Below are 17,692 nucleotides of genomic sequence, written 5' to 3' on the forward strand. Positions count from 1 at the left end.
TTCAAGTCCGCGTAGGTGACCGACTCAAGCAGTGCCGAGGCGACCAGGTTCTCTGCAATGTCGAAAGTGGTGGGGCCGCACACGCAGAGGAGTGTCGCGGCCTTCAATCCATCTTTGGTGACCTGGTTGGCATGGAGGTAATTTTCGATGCGGGAGATGTAGGACGCCCATCTCTCCAGGTGAGTTACATCGAATTCTTAGAGCTTCCCAACCTTTGCCATGGTGGTTTGTTTCTTTGTTCAATGCCTTGCGCTGCTGGCTTCTGTGTAGGCCCTAGGATGGATTCTTAGGGCGTGGTGGTCTCCAGCGTGGCTTGCTGGCAGACCGAGGGGGGGAACGTAGTTCTCTGTGCTGACCTCACCCCCTAGTGACTTCAAGCTCTCTCAATGAAGCAGCACATCTCACCTTGGTTGCCACTGTTGTATCTTTGGTTCTTTAGGCATTGAATGAGGCAGAGTGTTGAAACAGCAACAAGTTTATTAGAACAGAAGCAGCCCTAAAGGCTGCTGCACAGCTATTTATACAGTTAGCCTCTAGGTGGCAACCAATAGGTTTAAAATAACAGTTTCCCGCCCCAAAGCTCATTATCAGCTTGGACACAGCCAGTCTGGCTTTCAGTAACAGCAACTGTTAAAAAATACAGTAATGTACCTCAGACATTAAGTCTGTATTAAGCAAGTGATTTAAAACCGTTGTGGTCAATACATTACAGATTGTATGGTCTGTCTTGCTGCTGCTTATTCTCTAAGCCTCATTCTATATCACAAAAAAACTTGTCTCAAAAGCTCATTGTGAACAGATAAAACGCAACTGGCATACATTGATCTCCTTTTATGTAAAAACAGAAGAAGATGCAATGCTCCTCTATGGGTTTTTTTATAACAAATTTTATTAGTTTTCCAGTTTAACATCCAAGTATTTAGAAAGCAACGTGGTGCCTGGGTAATCAATAGTTCAATAACAAAAAAAATTGTACATATCTCAGATTACATTATCAAAAATTCCTTCTCTATTTCCCTGGTCCCCCTCCATTTCTGGGGTAATTATAAATAATCCTTTAGAGGAGGCTAGTTTTTTAAACAAGAGTCAATAAGTATTCAGCTCCACAGTTCTTAAAAGCCAATTTCACCTCCCAGCTGTTTCAGCTTTTTATCTTTAGATAATACCAAGGACAGCTCTGGGTTATGAACAGGTCCCTTTGTCAAAGATATTCACTTGCTGTACCAAGTTTCACCACAAGATGTCCCTGATAGCATTTAAAATCCTTTTCAAAAAGGCTAGTTTTTTCCCAATTTAAGTTCTTTTTCATCTCTTTTTTTCCAAGTAGATAAGATAGCAAGTCCTCATAAAAATAGGAACTTTTTGGGTCACCAAATATAAAAAAAATGCAGATCCAATTATTTAATTATATTTTCAGGGCTTTATTTCCCCTATGTAGTCAGACGCCGCCATTTTAGAGGGTGGGGAAAAAACTTTCCCTTCCCTCTCTCCTCACAGGGGGAAGCAGTTTCAAAAACCTTTTTACAGGAAAAAAACTTGGGATAGAAAGAAGGTAAGGTCTCACCCAGTTCCTCTGCAGTGCTTTCAAGTGCTTAGTTGTAAATTTGGCTTCAGCTGGAAACAGCATAAATGATGGGCCACGTAAATGGCCGATCTTTTCCCTGTCAGTTAGAAGAGCTGCTCTGGATCAAACGGAAGGGCTACTGCCCTTCTGCAATCAGTCAGAGGTCCTCTTCACACTCGTCGCCCCTCCAGGGTGACTTTTGACCCTTTGCAGGGTCCCCCGGCGGGAGAAAACCAGACGGCGGAGGGAGCGATTGCTCCGCACGTCCGCCAGCGCTGCAATCACAAACTGGAAGCTGCTCCTCTATGGTTTTTGATGGTGGAAGAATGTCTTCTTAATCAAATGTTGTCAGTTTGTGAGACTAAGGAAGCATATCTTCTGTAATTGCTGTTCTGCTCTCTAGGACAGCATCTTCCCAGTGTTCTTCACCTGGGGTTCTAGACAGCCCTTACAGACTAGTTTTGTTCCAGGCCAGAGACAGGGAGTTGGTAGAGTCCATATTCTATTTCTTTTAATTGCTATACTTGCTTTTTTGTCTAGGCCACTATGTTTTGTCATTATGTTTTTAACATTTTCATTGATGTTGTAAGCCAACCAGAGTCTTCCAAGGTCAGCCGATATAGGAAGTGAGGTTTATGTCTATCAAAAAAAAAATGAAAAAAGCCACAAATATTTAAGACACACTACCTATTTAAAATTCATCCTATTAATAATCCAAATTCAAGTTCTGAGGGTTTTTTTCAAAACTTACAGTATTATTTTTATTATAATTCAGCCATAAATGTTCTTCCTTACAGAAGAATGCTAGGGACAAAAAAACCTGCTTCATCTCTGTAGTGTTTAATAGGCATCATTTGCATCTAACCACAGCATGATATGCAAATGGAATGAGGGCAGCTGTACAATTTTATTTTGATCATATTCAATCATTGATTTAATACAGAAATGAAAGAGTAGCAAAATAATAATCTTTGTGTTTTCTTTCTTCTGATATGTTTACTAGAAACTTGAAAAGTTAACCAACCACATACGGTATAATCAAGGTTTTATTTCTGTTGCAACCAGTTTCAGGATCTATTTTCACTCTAGTCCAGTAAGAAGATGAAGAGAATCAGAGAGGTACACCAATGTTTAATAGAACAGCTATCCCTGTTACTAAGCAACTATCCTTTCTATCCCACAAGACAGATATCAGGGCATCTGAGGCTTTCTCACACCTCCATGAATGAAAAAGGTCAGACACAATTGCCTTTGCAATCCTCATAAAGCCAGCATACATTTTTCTGTTTTGCACAAATAGCATTTAGCCGTGGTCTGCTCCTTGCAACATCATGTCTTGAGCACCTGAAGGAAAGGTATTTTCAAATAAGCAAACAAATATTGTTGCCACGCAAAATACATGGATGTGTTAATGAAGTGACTGGGAATTGGGCCAAAGTCAAAAGTGCACCCTTAATAAAAGATATTATTATGATACAATAAGACAACTTAAAAAACAGCCTAGCTGAATAGATTTTATGATGCTTATCACAAATTACAGAGACATACAGTATAGGTGAACTTTAAATAGCAGCTCTTTTTACTGGATTTTTCTCCTAAAATTATTTCATTAAAGTAAGGATTCTAATAAGATGTCTTATGTATAATCCTGTATTTGGAGCAGAGTAACTGCACTATTGCATAATGATGTACTGTACCTTATATAATAGGATTTTACAATTTAAGTGATATAATACAAATGCCAAAGGATTACTAGAAAATTGACCTTACTCTCAGAGTTTTGTGTTGGTGCTGTTGACCTATTTAAATAATTCCAGCAATGCCACAAAATATGTCTGTTTCCAGAGCACGTACGCAAACAGGTATATTGCAAAGTGTCACCATTGCTTGTGAATTAGTATGCATTATGCACTTTAAAAAAATCAAACATAATAAGGCAAATGTTACAAATTAACATTTCCTTTATTTCTAATATCCATTTAACACAGCTATGGATTGAGTTATGTAACTTAAAGATTATATAATTTCACTCTATATCAACTTAAGAAAGAAAATGCACAAATAAGATGTTAAAAATTGGTCAAATGGTGGATATCAAACAACCTTGCCTAATGCAATGTTCTGTGCAATCCCAAGCAAATCTTTTTTTAAAAAAATTCACTGAATTCAGATATGCTAGTAGTCCAAGGGAAATGAGGATAGGATTTCTGCTGTATTGTTCAGATAAAGCAGTGTTTCTCACCCTTGGCAATTTTAAGATGTGGGGACTTCAGTTCCCATATTTTCCCAGTCAGCATGCTGGAGCTAACCTTAAGTTGCTAAGGTTAAGAAATACAGGGGCAAAAGCTAAACTGCAATAACAGAAGCTTTTTTAAAAAAAACACGTTGCTCTGAATCCAGAATCTATTAGCTATTGGCCCACCAATGGCATAAGGGTAGGACAGAAAAGCATGAAACATTATCCCCAGGAGGTCCAAATCTCTCTACTAGCCTACCTAAAAGTGGCTGTCAGCTGTCTTATCAGTTGCAAAATGGATTTATTTAGCAGCAGAGTGTGTGGATATTTCAGCAGTGAGATCTGTACAAACTGTTGAAAGCAAAAAGAACAAAAAAGACAGGAATATGATCCCTGACCTGAAGAAATAATTTCAACAGCAGACTTTCAGGGTCCACAAAATTCTACAAATAGTTCCATATAGAATAACATGGAACATTCTCTTCTGTGACCTTTTAAAATTAAGAATAGGCCAGTAGGGTTTGGATAAATAATATTTAAATGTTTAACATTTTAAATTTAATATGATATAAATTTAATATTTATATTATTTAGATGGCAATTTATATGCTTTCACATAATAATACTGCTTGTAACTATTGGGTATGTCTAGTTTAACGAAGAGAAGGACGAGGGGGGACATGATAGCAGTGTTCCAATATCTCAGGGGCTGCCACAAAGAAGAGGGAGTCAAGCTATTCTCCAAGGCACCTGAAGGCAGGACGAGAAGCAACAGATGGAGACTGATCAAGGAGAGAAGCAACCTAGAACTAAGGAGAAACTTCCTGACAGTTAGAACAATTCACCAGTGGAACAACCTGCCTCCAGAAGCGGTGAATGCTCCAACACTGGAAGTTTTTAAGAAGAGACTAGACAGCCATTTGTCTGAAATGGTGTAGGGTTCCTGCCTGACTCGATGACCTCCAAGGTCCCTTCCAACATTATTATTATTATTATTATTATTATTATTATTATTATTATTATTATTATTGTTGTTGTTGTTGTTGTTGTTGTTGTTGTTGTTGTTGTTGACAAACCTATCAAAATAGTAATAATTTAAAATGCCAAGTTTATTGATCACACCAGCAAACAGTAAAATTATATTTAATAAATTATTTTATATACATTCTAATTTTCTAGAAGAATATCTTGACTTGTTTGCAAGAGAAAGTGAGAGTAGACATGAAGCTTTAGCAGAGATTCTTGAGAAACCCTAGGAATAATGAGTTTAATTGAACCACAAAGTGATAAAATGGAATAGGGCTTAATAAAATTTGAACTCAATACATTTGCAGATGACACCAAGCTGGCAGGAATAGCCAGCACTCCAGAAGATAGGCTTGAGATACAGAAGGATCTTGACAGACTTGAACATTGGGTGCTACCTAACAAAATGAAATTCAATTGTGAAAAAAGTAAGGTTCTATACTTTGGCAAGAAAAACCAAATGCACAGGTACAGTATAGGTGGTGCCTTGCTCAATAGTAGTAACTGTGAAAGGGATCTTGGAGTCCTAGTGGACAATCACTTAAATATGAGCCAGAAGTGTGCTGCAGCTGCTAAAAAAGCCAACACAGTGCTAGGCTGCATTAATAGAGAAATAGAATCAAGATCACGTGAAGTGTTAATACCACTTTATAACGCCTTGGAATACTTCATCCAGTTTTGGTCACCAGATGTAAAAAAGATGTTGAGACTATAGAAAGGATAGAGAGAAGAGCAACAAAGATGATCAGGGGACTGGAGGCTAAAACATATAAGGAACAGTTGCTGGAATTGCGTATGTCTAGTGTAATGAAGAGAAGGACTAGGGGTGACATGATAGCAGTGTTCCAATATCTCAGGGGTTACCACAAAGAAGAGGGAGTCAAGCTATTCTCCAAAGCACTTGAAGGCAGGACAAGAAGTAATGGATGGAAATTAATCAAAGAAAGAAGCAACCTAGAACTAAGGAGAAATTTCCTGACAGTTAGAACAATTAACCAGTGGAAGAACTTGCCTCCAGAAGTTGTGAATGCTCCAACACTGGAAGTTTTTAAGAAGAGATTGGATAATGATTTATCTGAAATAGTATAGGGTTTCCTGCCTGAAGAGGGGTTGGACTAGAAGACCTCCAACGTCCCTTCCAACTCTATTCTATTCTATTCTATTCTATTCTATTCTATTCTATTCTACTCGCAGCCGCCAGTCTGCTTCCATACACACACACACAAATGATTCATCCTTGCCACATTTGCTTTCTGTGAGGAAAAAGAATGAGGAGAGCCCTGGCACATTGGCAACAAGAGGGAGTGAAGAAGTGCCAGGAAATAGGAGAACTGAGAGTTCCTGCCAATGGGGAACCCCCTCTTCCCCTCCCCATCATCAGGCCAAATTGAATTTCTTATGCAGCAAAGTTCAGTCAACTGGTTCAGTTCCTCAACATTGTACAGGTAGTCCTTGACTTATTATAGTTCATTTAATGACCATTCAAAGTTACAACATCATTGAAAAAAGTGACTTATGACCATTTTTCACACTAACAATCATTGCAGCATCCCCGTGGTCATGGGATCAAAATTCAGGTGATTGGCAACTGACTCATATTTATGATGGTTGCAGTGTCCTAGGATCATGTGATCACCTTTTGTAACTTTCTGACAAGCAAAGTCAATGGAGAAGCCAAATTCATTTAATAACCGTGTTACTAACTTAACAACTGCAGTAATTTACTTAACAACTGAGGCAAGAAATGTTGTAAAATGGGGCAAAATTCACTTAACAACTGTTGCACTTAGCAACAGAAATTTTAGGACAAAATTATGCTCATAAGTCGAGGACTACCCGTAGAGGAATCTAGGGATGGATATTTAGTTTCACTTTGTAGGGGGGGAAACGGAAAGCATTAAGAGGTTGGAATAGTGGAATGGATCCTGAGGAAATACAGGATTTGCTGGTTCAACACAGCAACATTTTGTTGTAGACAGCATTTGGATTGAATTATTTCTCAATTATACAATGTTGCCATAATAGTCGTGGAGAGGGAGACCCACACAAAACATAGAAGGAATCGCAACTGTACCATAAAAATTGTGTGGCTGGATGAATTCTTATACTTCAATTAATCTTTCTTTTTTCCCTTTTTTTGCCCCCTTTTTTTCCTTCACTGAGCAATTTAATAGCCTGGGCATTCTTTTAAATGTTGTTTTAAAATAATGAGAAGAAAAACTGCAATTTATTTTATATATTGCAAAAAGCAGAGAATGCCAGAAACAATCTTCATTTAAGGTGCTGGCAGCCATGGCTACTAATCTTTCAAGTGCTACTAGATTTTTCCTTGTACAGGATATGAAAAAGAGGAGGGTATTTCCTTCCCCCCACACACAAGATTAAAGAATCACTGTGGTTTAAAGGCTTAATATGATGGCATTTGTACTGGAAGAGCTCAGAGGTCTCCAGCTCTTAGCGCAATTGGATGCAGCATTAGAGGTTTTTTATGAAAACAAAAAAAAGGGCTCCTGGGTAGATGTGATCTATCCTTGGAGATGTGTTGTGACATGAAGCTGTAAAACTGTCGGTATTTCTTCAGTGCCTGGCAGGATCCTCTGCTCTTGGGAGGGCCAGAAGCCGGAGTCGTTCTATACATGAATCCAGGCTATTGTTCTGTGCACACTTTGTTTTAAAAAAGTATCACAAAGCATACTGTTACTTATTCAGATGCAGGAGCTCCTTCCATCACACAAGACAGCCCATTCAAGTCACATGCCAGAGGTCTCCTCAGAATGGGCTGCCGCAGCTGCTTCAAATCTGCTGTCTAACGTAAGAAGCAGTTGGACCAAGCTGACAGCAGTCAGCCTCCCAGCCTCTGTTGAAGACAAGGAAAAGATCTGGGATCCAAGCACTATGTTTGCCGAGGAGCTATGGCTTGACAATGAGAAAGCTTGTGCTGTGGTTCACAAATCAAAGCAAGGACGAAAGCGCCAAGAACTCCTGGCAGTCGCCTTGGGGGTTAAGATGGGAGTGAAAGGGGCACTCTTGTGGCAACCACTGAAACTCTTTGCCTATTCACAGATCACCTCCTTGGTCAGAAGAGCAGCACTGACTCAGAACGACAACCATTTCAACTATGAAAAAGCACACAATTTTAAGGTAAGGACCTTTATGCTATAGACCCTTTTTTGCATTGAAAGCTTACCTATCTTTTACTTAATCTACCAAGTTATTTTCTTGCTTTCTGAGTGCTGATGTTCCTGGGTGACTTCTTTTTGAGGTGAATAAGATTTATTTAACATAGTTAAGAAATACTGGCTGGCTTAGAAATGCAAGGGTAGGGCTCCAACAAAAGACGGGGAATCTAATTGGAGTTGATCTTGCTGAAACAGACATTTTTCCTCCTTGTGACTCACTGAAAGGGGGAGCAATCATATGGCTTCTTATGTGAAACAAAGTCTCATTAATTCAGTAAGAACTCAGTAATGTATTTTCAAATATAAACCCGATAGGATTTGACTCAAAACTGCAACTTTATGCTTTGAAAGCATGTTTCTCTGATTCATGATTATTTATGATGTGTAAATAATTAATAACCAAATGATTATGCCAGATTTTTACCTACCTATGAAAGTAATCCTTACATTCACCATTCATATCAAATCCAAAGAACATGAAATTGTGGCACACATAAAGAATGGCTGGTTGTTAGTTTTACTGGAATCCATGTAGCCAGATCTGTTGCAATACAGGAAAGCTTCCTCACTCTGAATTTACATTTAGAAAGAGTCATTTTCCCATTCAGGCAGTGTTTGGGATGACGTGCGTATGTAAGAAAGGTGACTCATTTTCTAGTACTTGGCTTCCAAGCATCTGGATCTGTGTCTGTAATGGGAACAGCTGCATCCATTTCAGAATGAGACATTATCCAGTTACTGCGTTAAAGGTATTTGAATTCTTGATGAGAATAAATGAAGAGAAACCCATAGTTATCATCAAGTTTGGGAACACATTCTGTGACACCTCATTTATTGGACATGAAATTATGGTTGTGCTAATCACTGCCTTAAAAATAGCTCTATAATTCTGAATGTAAGGAACTCCTGTTTGAATATATGCATTTGATTTTGAACAAATATTGAGCAATAAATATTCAAACATCATCCCTATATTAATGTACTGCAGCAGGGGTATCAAACTGCTGGCCCGTGGGCCGGATGCATCACAAGGAAACCGTGCCCATCCCATTTCCGGCAATGGGGAAAAAGCTCTGATATGTTGCATGACATCACGTGACGTCGCGAGTTTGACATGTCTGTACTATAGTAAAGAAAAACAAAAATCTATTGCAAGAGGAGTTGTTAAATTGACAATTTACTTCTTCAAGGGACAGATAGTAACTACTATAGACCATATCCAAGAAGAAACATAATGTTTCATAAACCGTATTCTTTCTACATATATCTGTAGGCACATTTCCATAGTAGGTTACTGCATTTTTTTTACACTTATAGTCATTTAAATAAGTACACCCCGTATAAAGATTTTTTAAAATTTTTCAGTGTGTGTGGACATAGGAATATTTTATCTTAATTCAAACAGTATAACCTATGAAAAATTACTTTGCAATCATTTATTCAAGAAAAAAATGAACAGATACATCATTTTCTTCCATGACAAGCCTTTTAAATGGATTTTTAAATTATTTAGCAAAATATTTTGTTTATAAAATGGTTCATTTTTGAAAGAGTGATTTTGAATTGTGTACAAATACTGAGTAGTAATATTAAAATATTATCCTAGTACTTTTAAGTTGAAGGATTTAAAAATACTTAAATTTTTCAAATATCTGCGTCATTGCTTTTTTAAAGAGGAAAAAAGGGCAATCCTTTGTAAAAAGAATTGTTTAAAGCATACTTAATTCTTATAAATTTCCTCATCATTTTTTTTTATGAAAAGTGATTTCATTTTAGCTGAAAAATATTTTCTCATGACTTAGGACATATTTTCCACATTGACCTCCACATTCTTTCTTCCATCTTTGAAATTCTCTTGTTTGGTCTCTGATTTAAAACTGGATGTGTGCCCAAAACTTTTTATTTATTCACTCTAGCTGTTTAGCATACCCTTTTGCTTCCTATTTAAAATGTTCAAATTTGAGCAATAAACCATATGATGTCTTTTACAAACCTTAAATGAGTAGCCTGAAAATTGGATATTTTTTTGCCAGTATACAAAGTTTAAAAATGTGAAATGGCCATATAGCTATTACCTAGTAGAAGAAATGTCTGTTTTAAATCATATTATAATTAAAAAAAATTATATATATATGCTCTAAATTATTTTGAAAAAAAATAAGACATTTTTCCACAATGTAACATTTACCTATTTACTCACCTTAAGTAAACTCATTATATATATGAGACCCAGTTTGACTTAGTGGTTAAGGTACCAGGCTAAAATCCAGGGGACCCACTTTAGGCTCAAAAGCCACCTCAGGCTTACAGGGCTGTTGTTAGAAAAAGAGGAACAGGAAAGATTATTGTGTTTCTTCGCTGCCTTGAATTATAATGTGGTATATAAGTATAATTAACATTAACATATAAAGACAAATTATATAATAAGTTGCCTTTATATACAGAGTTTAACCAAAGTGGTACTCAGTTCATTTAGTTTAAAAAAAGATTTACAAATACAACAGAAATTGAAAAGCAAAGAATGGCAATTAAAATTAGTAACATTTTACTAAAAATGGATAGCGTTGTGACTACATACACAGGGACACCATTTTATAGTCTAGTGTAAGGTATTTTCCAAGCTAAGGCAGTCCCTCAGCTCCTCTATGGCTTGCAAATATGTTCACTTGCAAAGCTTAATGCTATTGAAATTATTCAAAATAAGTTTATTAGAGCCATACTGATGGTACTTAAAAGTATTAAAAATGCTATCCTACGGGTGGAAATAGGTTTAGTTTCATTGGAAGCTAGAGCATGGTTCCTTCTTCTTACCTTTTGGCTAAAGTTAATTTTGATGCCTGTAGGGTTAGCCCCATTAGTATTTATAGATCATTTTAAATCGTCGTGGGGAAAAAAAGCACTAAATAAAATTAAATCGCTGGGCTTCTCTATGGAAAGTCTGTGTTCATTAGGATTTGATAATGCTAGAACTGCCTTGAAACAACGTATCTGGGATATTGATCTCCAAACAAACTTAAGTAAGGTGGCACATTCCAATATTTGTCACTTGCTTCCAGAAGGATTCCTCCCAGCTTCTTATCTATTTCCCATTACAATTTTGAAATTTTGTAAAGCTTTCACCTTAGCCAGGCTGGATGCGTTGCCCTCAGCAGTCCTTTTTGGACGGTTTAAGGGCATCTCTATACACCTTCAGTTGTGTCCATGTGGTGATGGCTCTATAGAAACCCTAAGCCATATGCTGCTTCATTGTTCTTTATATAAAGACTCTAGACAGATTCTTATATATCCGATATTGAAGAAGTTTCCAGGTAGGGGATATGAATTTTATCTAAAGTTGCTACTTTCGGATAAGGATCCGAAAATATCAGTTCAGTTTGCCCAATTTTGTGCCACCATTTGCACAATACATCGCACCATTATCAAGGTCTGAAAAATTTTAATATGATGTTTTATTTTGAGAATTTTGGATTATAATACATTGATTGTTTGATGGTTTTATATTCTGTAAATATGGAAGTAAAATTGTCACTGTTGTTATATTTTGATTATGTCTGGCCTTATGGCTGTAATAAACAGATTGGTTGAATAGTCTAGTGCTAACATTGAGAAAGTTCTGCCTAAAGGTCTTTCATCACACCAAAGAATTTATACCTTCATACTTGAATGATAACATGTTCAGATTTGAAGTTACATTGTAGCAATAGCAATAGCAAATTTAGGATTTATATACTACTTTATAGTGCTTTACAGCACTCTCTGGGCAGTTTACAGAGTCAGCATATTGCCCTGAACAATCCGGGTCCTCATTTTACTGACCTCAGGAGGATAGAAGGCTGAGTCAGCCTTGAGTCCTGTAAGGATCTAAATTATATACACCCAACCCACTAAAGTTATCAAGAGTCTTAAATTGAATTTCGGAATAGATCACTAATAGTTCTTGGTAAAAAGATTAAAATACTATGATACTCATTGCAGTTGAGATCATAGTGTTCCAAGTTGTGAGAATGTTCTCTGGAGACAGAAGAAAGGGCCATAGACTGGGCAATAGTCAGATGAGGCAGGTGACGGAATAGGGCATGGCAAATATCTCAGAATGGACCATTTCCTAGGTTCTTGGACTATAAAAGGGAAGGGGAAGAGATGTATTTTCAGACTTGCAAGATAATGTAAACTAACAATAAAAATAGAGCTAATATTTCTAGGTGTGTTTTTTGTCTAGACTAGCTGACAAAGTTGACAAAGAAATGGCTCCATGGACAGCTCAACCTGATTACAAATTGATGTTGTTAGTACAACTTACCAGTCAAGTTAATGCCCAGGAATCTCACAGTGGTCTTCCATCAAAATACTAACCAGACTCTGCTTTGCTTTGCTTTGCTTCTAGAACTTTGCATACAGTATCAAATTACATATTAGTATTTGCATATATATTTAACCTCAAAGAGACCAAGGAAGGAATGAATGATTCAAAATACTGGTAATTTGCCATACAACTAAAAGTAGAATTTCTGAAATTCCTGCAATGTCTATTTCATCTTTCTGGCCTACCTCAAAGGACTGTCACCAATCTTAAAAACTTGTCCAAAACTGTCACTGTTCCCTTTTTTAAGGGGAATATGATTAAGGAGTAGCTGTTTTGAGCTGCTTTCTGATACTTTCTACTTTCCTAGGATGAATAACTATTTTTCCTCTTCTACCCTCTTCTGAAGGCCTGAACTATTTTTTTTTACAGCCTAACTACAACCTATAAATTAGTTTGACTATTTCCATATACTCCTTAAATAGCTATTGTTATTGTATACAATTTTACAATTTTAGAAAATGCAAAAAATGTTAGCCTATACGTTTGAAGAAATCAGTTAATTGAAATATCCAATACTTCGTCATTGGCATTTAAAGTAGGAGTTGGCATTTAAATTTTGCAACTGCAAAAAGATCAAATAAATAGAACTATAAATAGAACTACTTCCTAACTGAATTATAACAATAAACCAATCTTCAACAGATATATTAGACTTCAACTCCTATAATACTCAGACCAGGACTGTGTGCTAAAATACAATATATCTAATGGGCAATAAGAATATTATAATGGGAAAATGGAAGGGGAGAAAAGATGACCAGTAGTAAAGTGGATGGACTCAGATGCAACAACAGTGAATGCACCATGAGAAGACCTAAAGAGCCAGGTTCAGGATAGACTATTTTAGAGAAAGTCCTTCTGTGTGATTACAAACTACTAACATTCACTTGTTACTGTGAAATGAAGTATTCTGACCATCTAAGATATATTTTTCTGTATATGAAAAATACTACTTTCTGTATATGAATATATACAGAGAGTGGTTGTAGGTACAAAACATTTAGAAGTCAAATATGCAATATTATTGATAGTGGTGGTGGAAGCTCTTGTATGCAGCTGCAAACTATTAAGAGATAAATCAGAGATAAATCAAATACAGTGTGAATCAATTCTGAAATTCAATTAACATTGAATATAAGACATTAAAATTGATGACAATTTTATGTCATTAATGTCCTCAGTTCTGTGACTATCATATATTGGAATCCAAGTTTAATGGTCCAAGTTTAGAAATACATAATTATGAAATAAGGATATCTCTTTATGTACATGGACACCATTGATTACAATAGAAAAAGTCAACTCTGCTTCTGAAGAAAAAGATAACTTTTTCAGTTTTGATTTATTCTGAACTCTAATAACCCTAGCCCTTTGTGGATTATAGGATTTGATTGATTTGATAGGCAAATTTTCCTCGTAATTTTCTACTTAATCTTCTTAAACTACAACTTGACCATGTTGGTTGGGAAATGTAGAATGGTATCTGAATGTACCAGACTAGAGAAAGTGTACATACATTTTATGTAGAATAAGCGATAAATGTTATTACATGTATACTGATATAAATAATTGTTATGCACTTCAGCTTTTCAGCAACAATTATCCAACGGCTTGTATCTTTCCAGCACAAATGTGGGCAACCAATAGATGGGTGTTAGCCAAAAGATAGAAAGCTCTAACTCTTTGCTGCTGATTGTCAGTAGATTAACTGAATGACGGATTTGCAGTCATTTTGGAATAATTATGTGATTGTATGCAAGAATATTTTATAGCTTCGCACATCTATTATATGTCAAAACTGAAATACTCATAATGGGAGACTTCATTAGGACAGTACAAATCTGGCTGAGCGGTAAGTTGCAATTAAGGGAAACAAACTCTTTGTTCCCATGTAATGGTTGTCAAGGAGGAGGAGGAGGAGGAGGAGGAGTCATGCAAGCAATCTGAGCATGCATTATATTCAGCGATTAGGGGCAACTTTTCCTGCAGTTAGTGATGTTAGAATTTCAATGGACAAATCACTGATCACTGTCTCACCAGTATCCTACAACAAAGCTGTAAAGAGAGCAACACAGCAATGTCCTGTTTCAGATACCCAGTACAACAGCACACTGGTGACAGCAAGCTCCAGGATGAGAAAAAGACATGGCAATTGCAGATGTGTGGATGAACTCTGAGAAATAACATCCAAGGCATAACAATTTGATAGTCATCATATGTTCTTTTATACTCTGTTTAAGTGGAATTTGATCTATTTTGATCTTTTCTCTGTCATTTTTAATAGGAGCATTGAAATTTAAAACAAACTTAATGTTCCTAGCTTCTGATAACAGGTAATTTCTTCTCAATTTTAAAGAGAACTATTTAGATTATTTTCCCACATAGCATAATACTGACATTAAAGTTGTAATTTACTTATCAGAGCAACAACCTATCAGACAAAATATGTAATTAATGATTGGAAAGAATTCTAGTCTCCTTCGGATTGCTGAAGAGATTGATTTTTTCAACTAGCACAGTGCAACTCATTCAAATACACTTAGATTACAAAAAAAAGGAAAGATTTCTTCAATCTCAAGTTCTCTTCCAAAATTCAATTATTTAATAATTAACTTTGTTTAAGTTGTCCTATATTCTAAGATTGGTTTTGTTTATATAAAAGAGAAAATTGGACAAAAGAAAGAGTTTCAACATATTTCAAAGAAACTCATTATAATAAATATTTGATGCTTTTTTATTAAAAAATACTTTGAAATTTTTTAAACCAGTTCAATGTAAGAAAGGAGACAATACTATGTTGTATTTAAAAAGACTAGAGTTTCTTCAATTGAGGAGTATCTGGGGGCCTTACCAACTCTTCTGAGGCTTCAGCTGATAAATTAACTCTTATGTTCACAAGTACTACAGATTTATTAGGCTGAAGTATATACACTTAGATTGTCATAATGGCTATGTTTGAATTGCTTTTTGTGCCAAGTGCAAAAAGATTCATCCATTCAGAGAGACAATGATGAAAAATTAAGGGAACCTATCACTTTATAAATAGACCTTCAGTATGTTTTTAGATTGAGTCTAAATAAAGTTTTTAACCAGCCAACAATATCCTGTGCTTGATTCACATGCTAATTTTTCCCATACATGTTGTACACTTCTGGTCCCAGTAATTCCATCTGTTGATATTATTCAGAGTGCTTTATCTGTCAAGGTCATGAGCAAATGTTTTGAGGCAGAGCGGGAGGAAATGAACGAAATCATTAAGAGCTTTCCACCTGTTTTTTTCCCTGCTATTATCACATCATTATGTTAGTCTCAATTTAATGTAATGAATTTAAATTCCCATGAGACACCTAGGAAGAAATTGCCTCCTTTATTTCATCTTTCCAGTATATCTTCCTTGTAAATGATTTTTCCCCTTTTTTCTCGCCCCCTTCCATTGACAGTTTTCCAGGTTGCCTTAAAAATACCCTTCATAAAACTTTGTTGAACCCATTTTAATAGGCTGCCTAATATAAGAGCAAAGACCCATTGAATGTACACTTTTGGTTTGGTCTTTAGGAACCTGCAATAGAACACCTTATTTTTCCCTTGTTTATTGTAAAACACTGAGAATAGCTGGAAGATTTTGTGCTATAGAGATATATTAAGTAAATACACTTGTGCAGCCTTATGGGCAATTTTGGTAATGCCTTCTTATTCCGTCAGATTCTGCACATTTAGTAGTTTTTCAGGACCCAAGTGTTAGATTTCTCATGGCTAGATTACCTTTAGAACTGACCTAGGCTTAGACTTAACTTCCTAATACTCCTAAATCAGCAATGTATTACATGTTTAAAAACGGTTTAAAACATATTAATTTCAATCTGTGAAGAAACTAACTACAGCCTGGGCAACTGGCTCATGGAACATGCTCTACATGGGACTGCCCTTGAAGAACACTTGGAAGTAGTTAATGGCATTAGTTATTCGGCATATGTGACATCATATTCTGCATGCTGTATTGGTTTTCAGTGTCCTTCTAGGTGCAATTCAAGGTACTGGTAGTTACTTTTAAAGTTTTCATGGGGCTGGGGCTGGGTTTCTTATGTGACCATTTTTCCCAAATTGATTCTACCCATCTGGAAAAATCTGCTGGTCCGGAAGGAAGGGTGTGCTGCAGGTGCTATTAGCTAAGAACTATTGGTTAGTGGAGCCCAGGGCAAGGACCTTTTCTGCCACAGCAATAATGGAGAACACTATTCCAGCTTGGCCTTGCAGATAGTTATTTTATGATGCTCAGCTGCTATGTGTTTTTATTTCACATTGTGTATTTTATTTGTTTTTATTTATTGCCCAGAATGTGCTATATAAATCAAACAAATATACACTATAAAGACAGGCAACAAATTGACACATATTTTCTTATTTATTAAATTTATTTAACTGAACTCTTTTATTGGCATTTTTGATGTTGTATGGGTATGCATGTTTCATTGGCTTTGTTGTTTTAGTAAATTGGTGGCTTATAATTAACATTTTATTTTGTAATATTTGTGTTCTTACAGTACAAAACAGTATATTTACTGATTTTCTTTAATATTTTGATATTTTAATGGGAAATTATATATTAACAATTTGAAGCCAGAAGAGTCCAAAGGTAGACTATTTCTTGTATTGTTTAGCAATATCTGACAAAAACATTTCACATTACAACAGTGGTGAAAAATTTAATTATTATAATCCTTGACCAAGATATGAAATAATTTTAAAAATTTAAAATAGATGCTATCAAAGAATATAGTGAAGATTCTGGCCTCAGCCCTTGCCCAGAGATGTTTAATAATAATTGATGTTGCCAAATATCTTGACAAATGTACTTGAACTCCAAAATAATTAGAGTCCTAGCCAGATTAATCTGGAATATGACTAGCAATTCCATATCATCATATTGGAATAATCAATTTAACATTCTTCATTAAATTATGTCATAATACAGCTGGTACATGCCTCTGTCTCTATATTTCAGGTCCATGAGGGTCCCATGTAAAATTGCAGCTGTCAGTTTAGCAACAGGTTTCAGTTTTCCTAATATGAAGATACACGTGTGTGTGTGTGTGTGTGTGTGTGTGTGTGTGTGTGTGTGATTATATAATTGTTCATGCATATTTATGCATCGCAGGACAATCAGCATTTCTAACCATCTTGGCCAGCTGTTTGAGATCAGAATGAGTCTGAAGTACCTTTTTAGGGCAAAGATCTAAACATGAAGCAAATGATTTAGATTAGCAAATGACTAAATGATTTAGCCATGGCCACACTTTAAATTTTATTATTAGCTCCCCCATTGC

General features: G+C 35.9%; 1 protein-coding gene across 1 annotated transcript in view; it reads left to right on the plus strand.

Moving 5' to 3' along the window:
- CHN2 (chimerin 2) overlaps window positions 1-17,692 on the plus strand; it is a 96,154-nt gene that overhangs the window by 60,526 nt on the left and 17,936 nt on the right. Inside the window, exon 5 of the mRNA XM_015810601.1 lies at window positions 7,890-7,967. Coding sequence (XP_015666087.1) covers window positions 7,890-7,967 — 78 coding nt within the window. The remainder of the gene's footprint in view (window positions 1-7,889; window positions 7,968-17,692) is intronic.

This window comes from Protobothrops mucrosquamatus, unplaced genomic scaffold (assembly GCF_001527695.2).
Source record: "Protobothrops mucrosquamatus isolate PMUCROS unplaced genomic scaffold, P.Mucros_1.0 scaffold12, whole genome shotgun sequence".
Lineage (NCBI taxonomy): Eukaryota > Metazoa > Chordata > Lepidosauria > Squamata > Viperidae > Protobothrops > Protobothrops mucrosquamatus.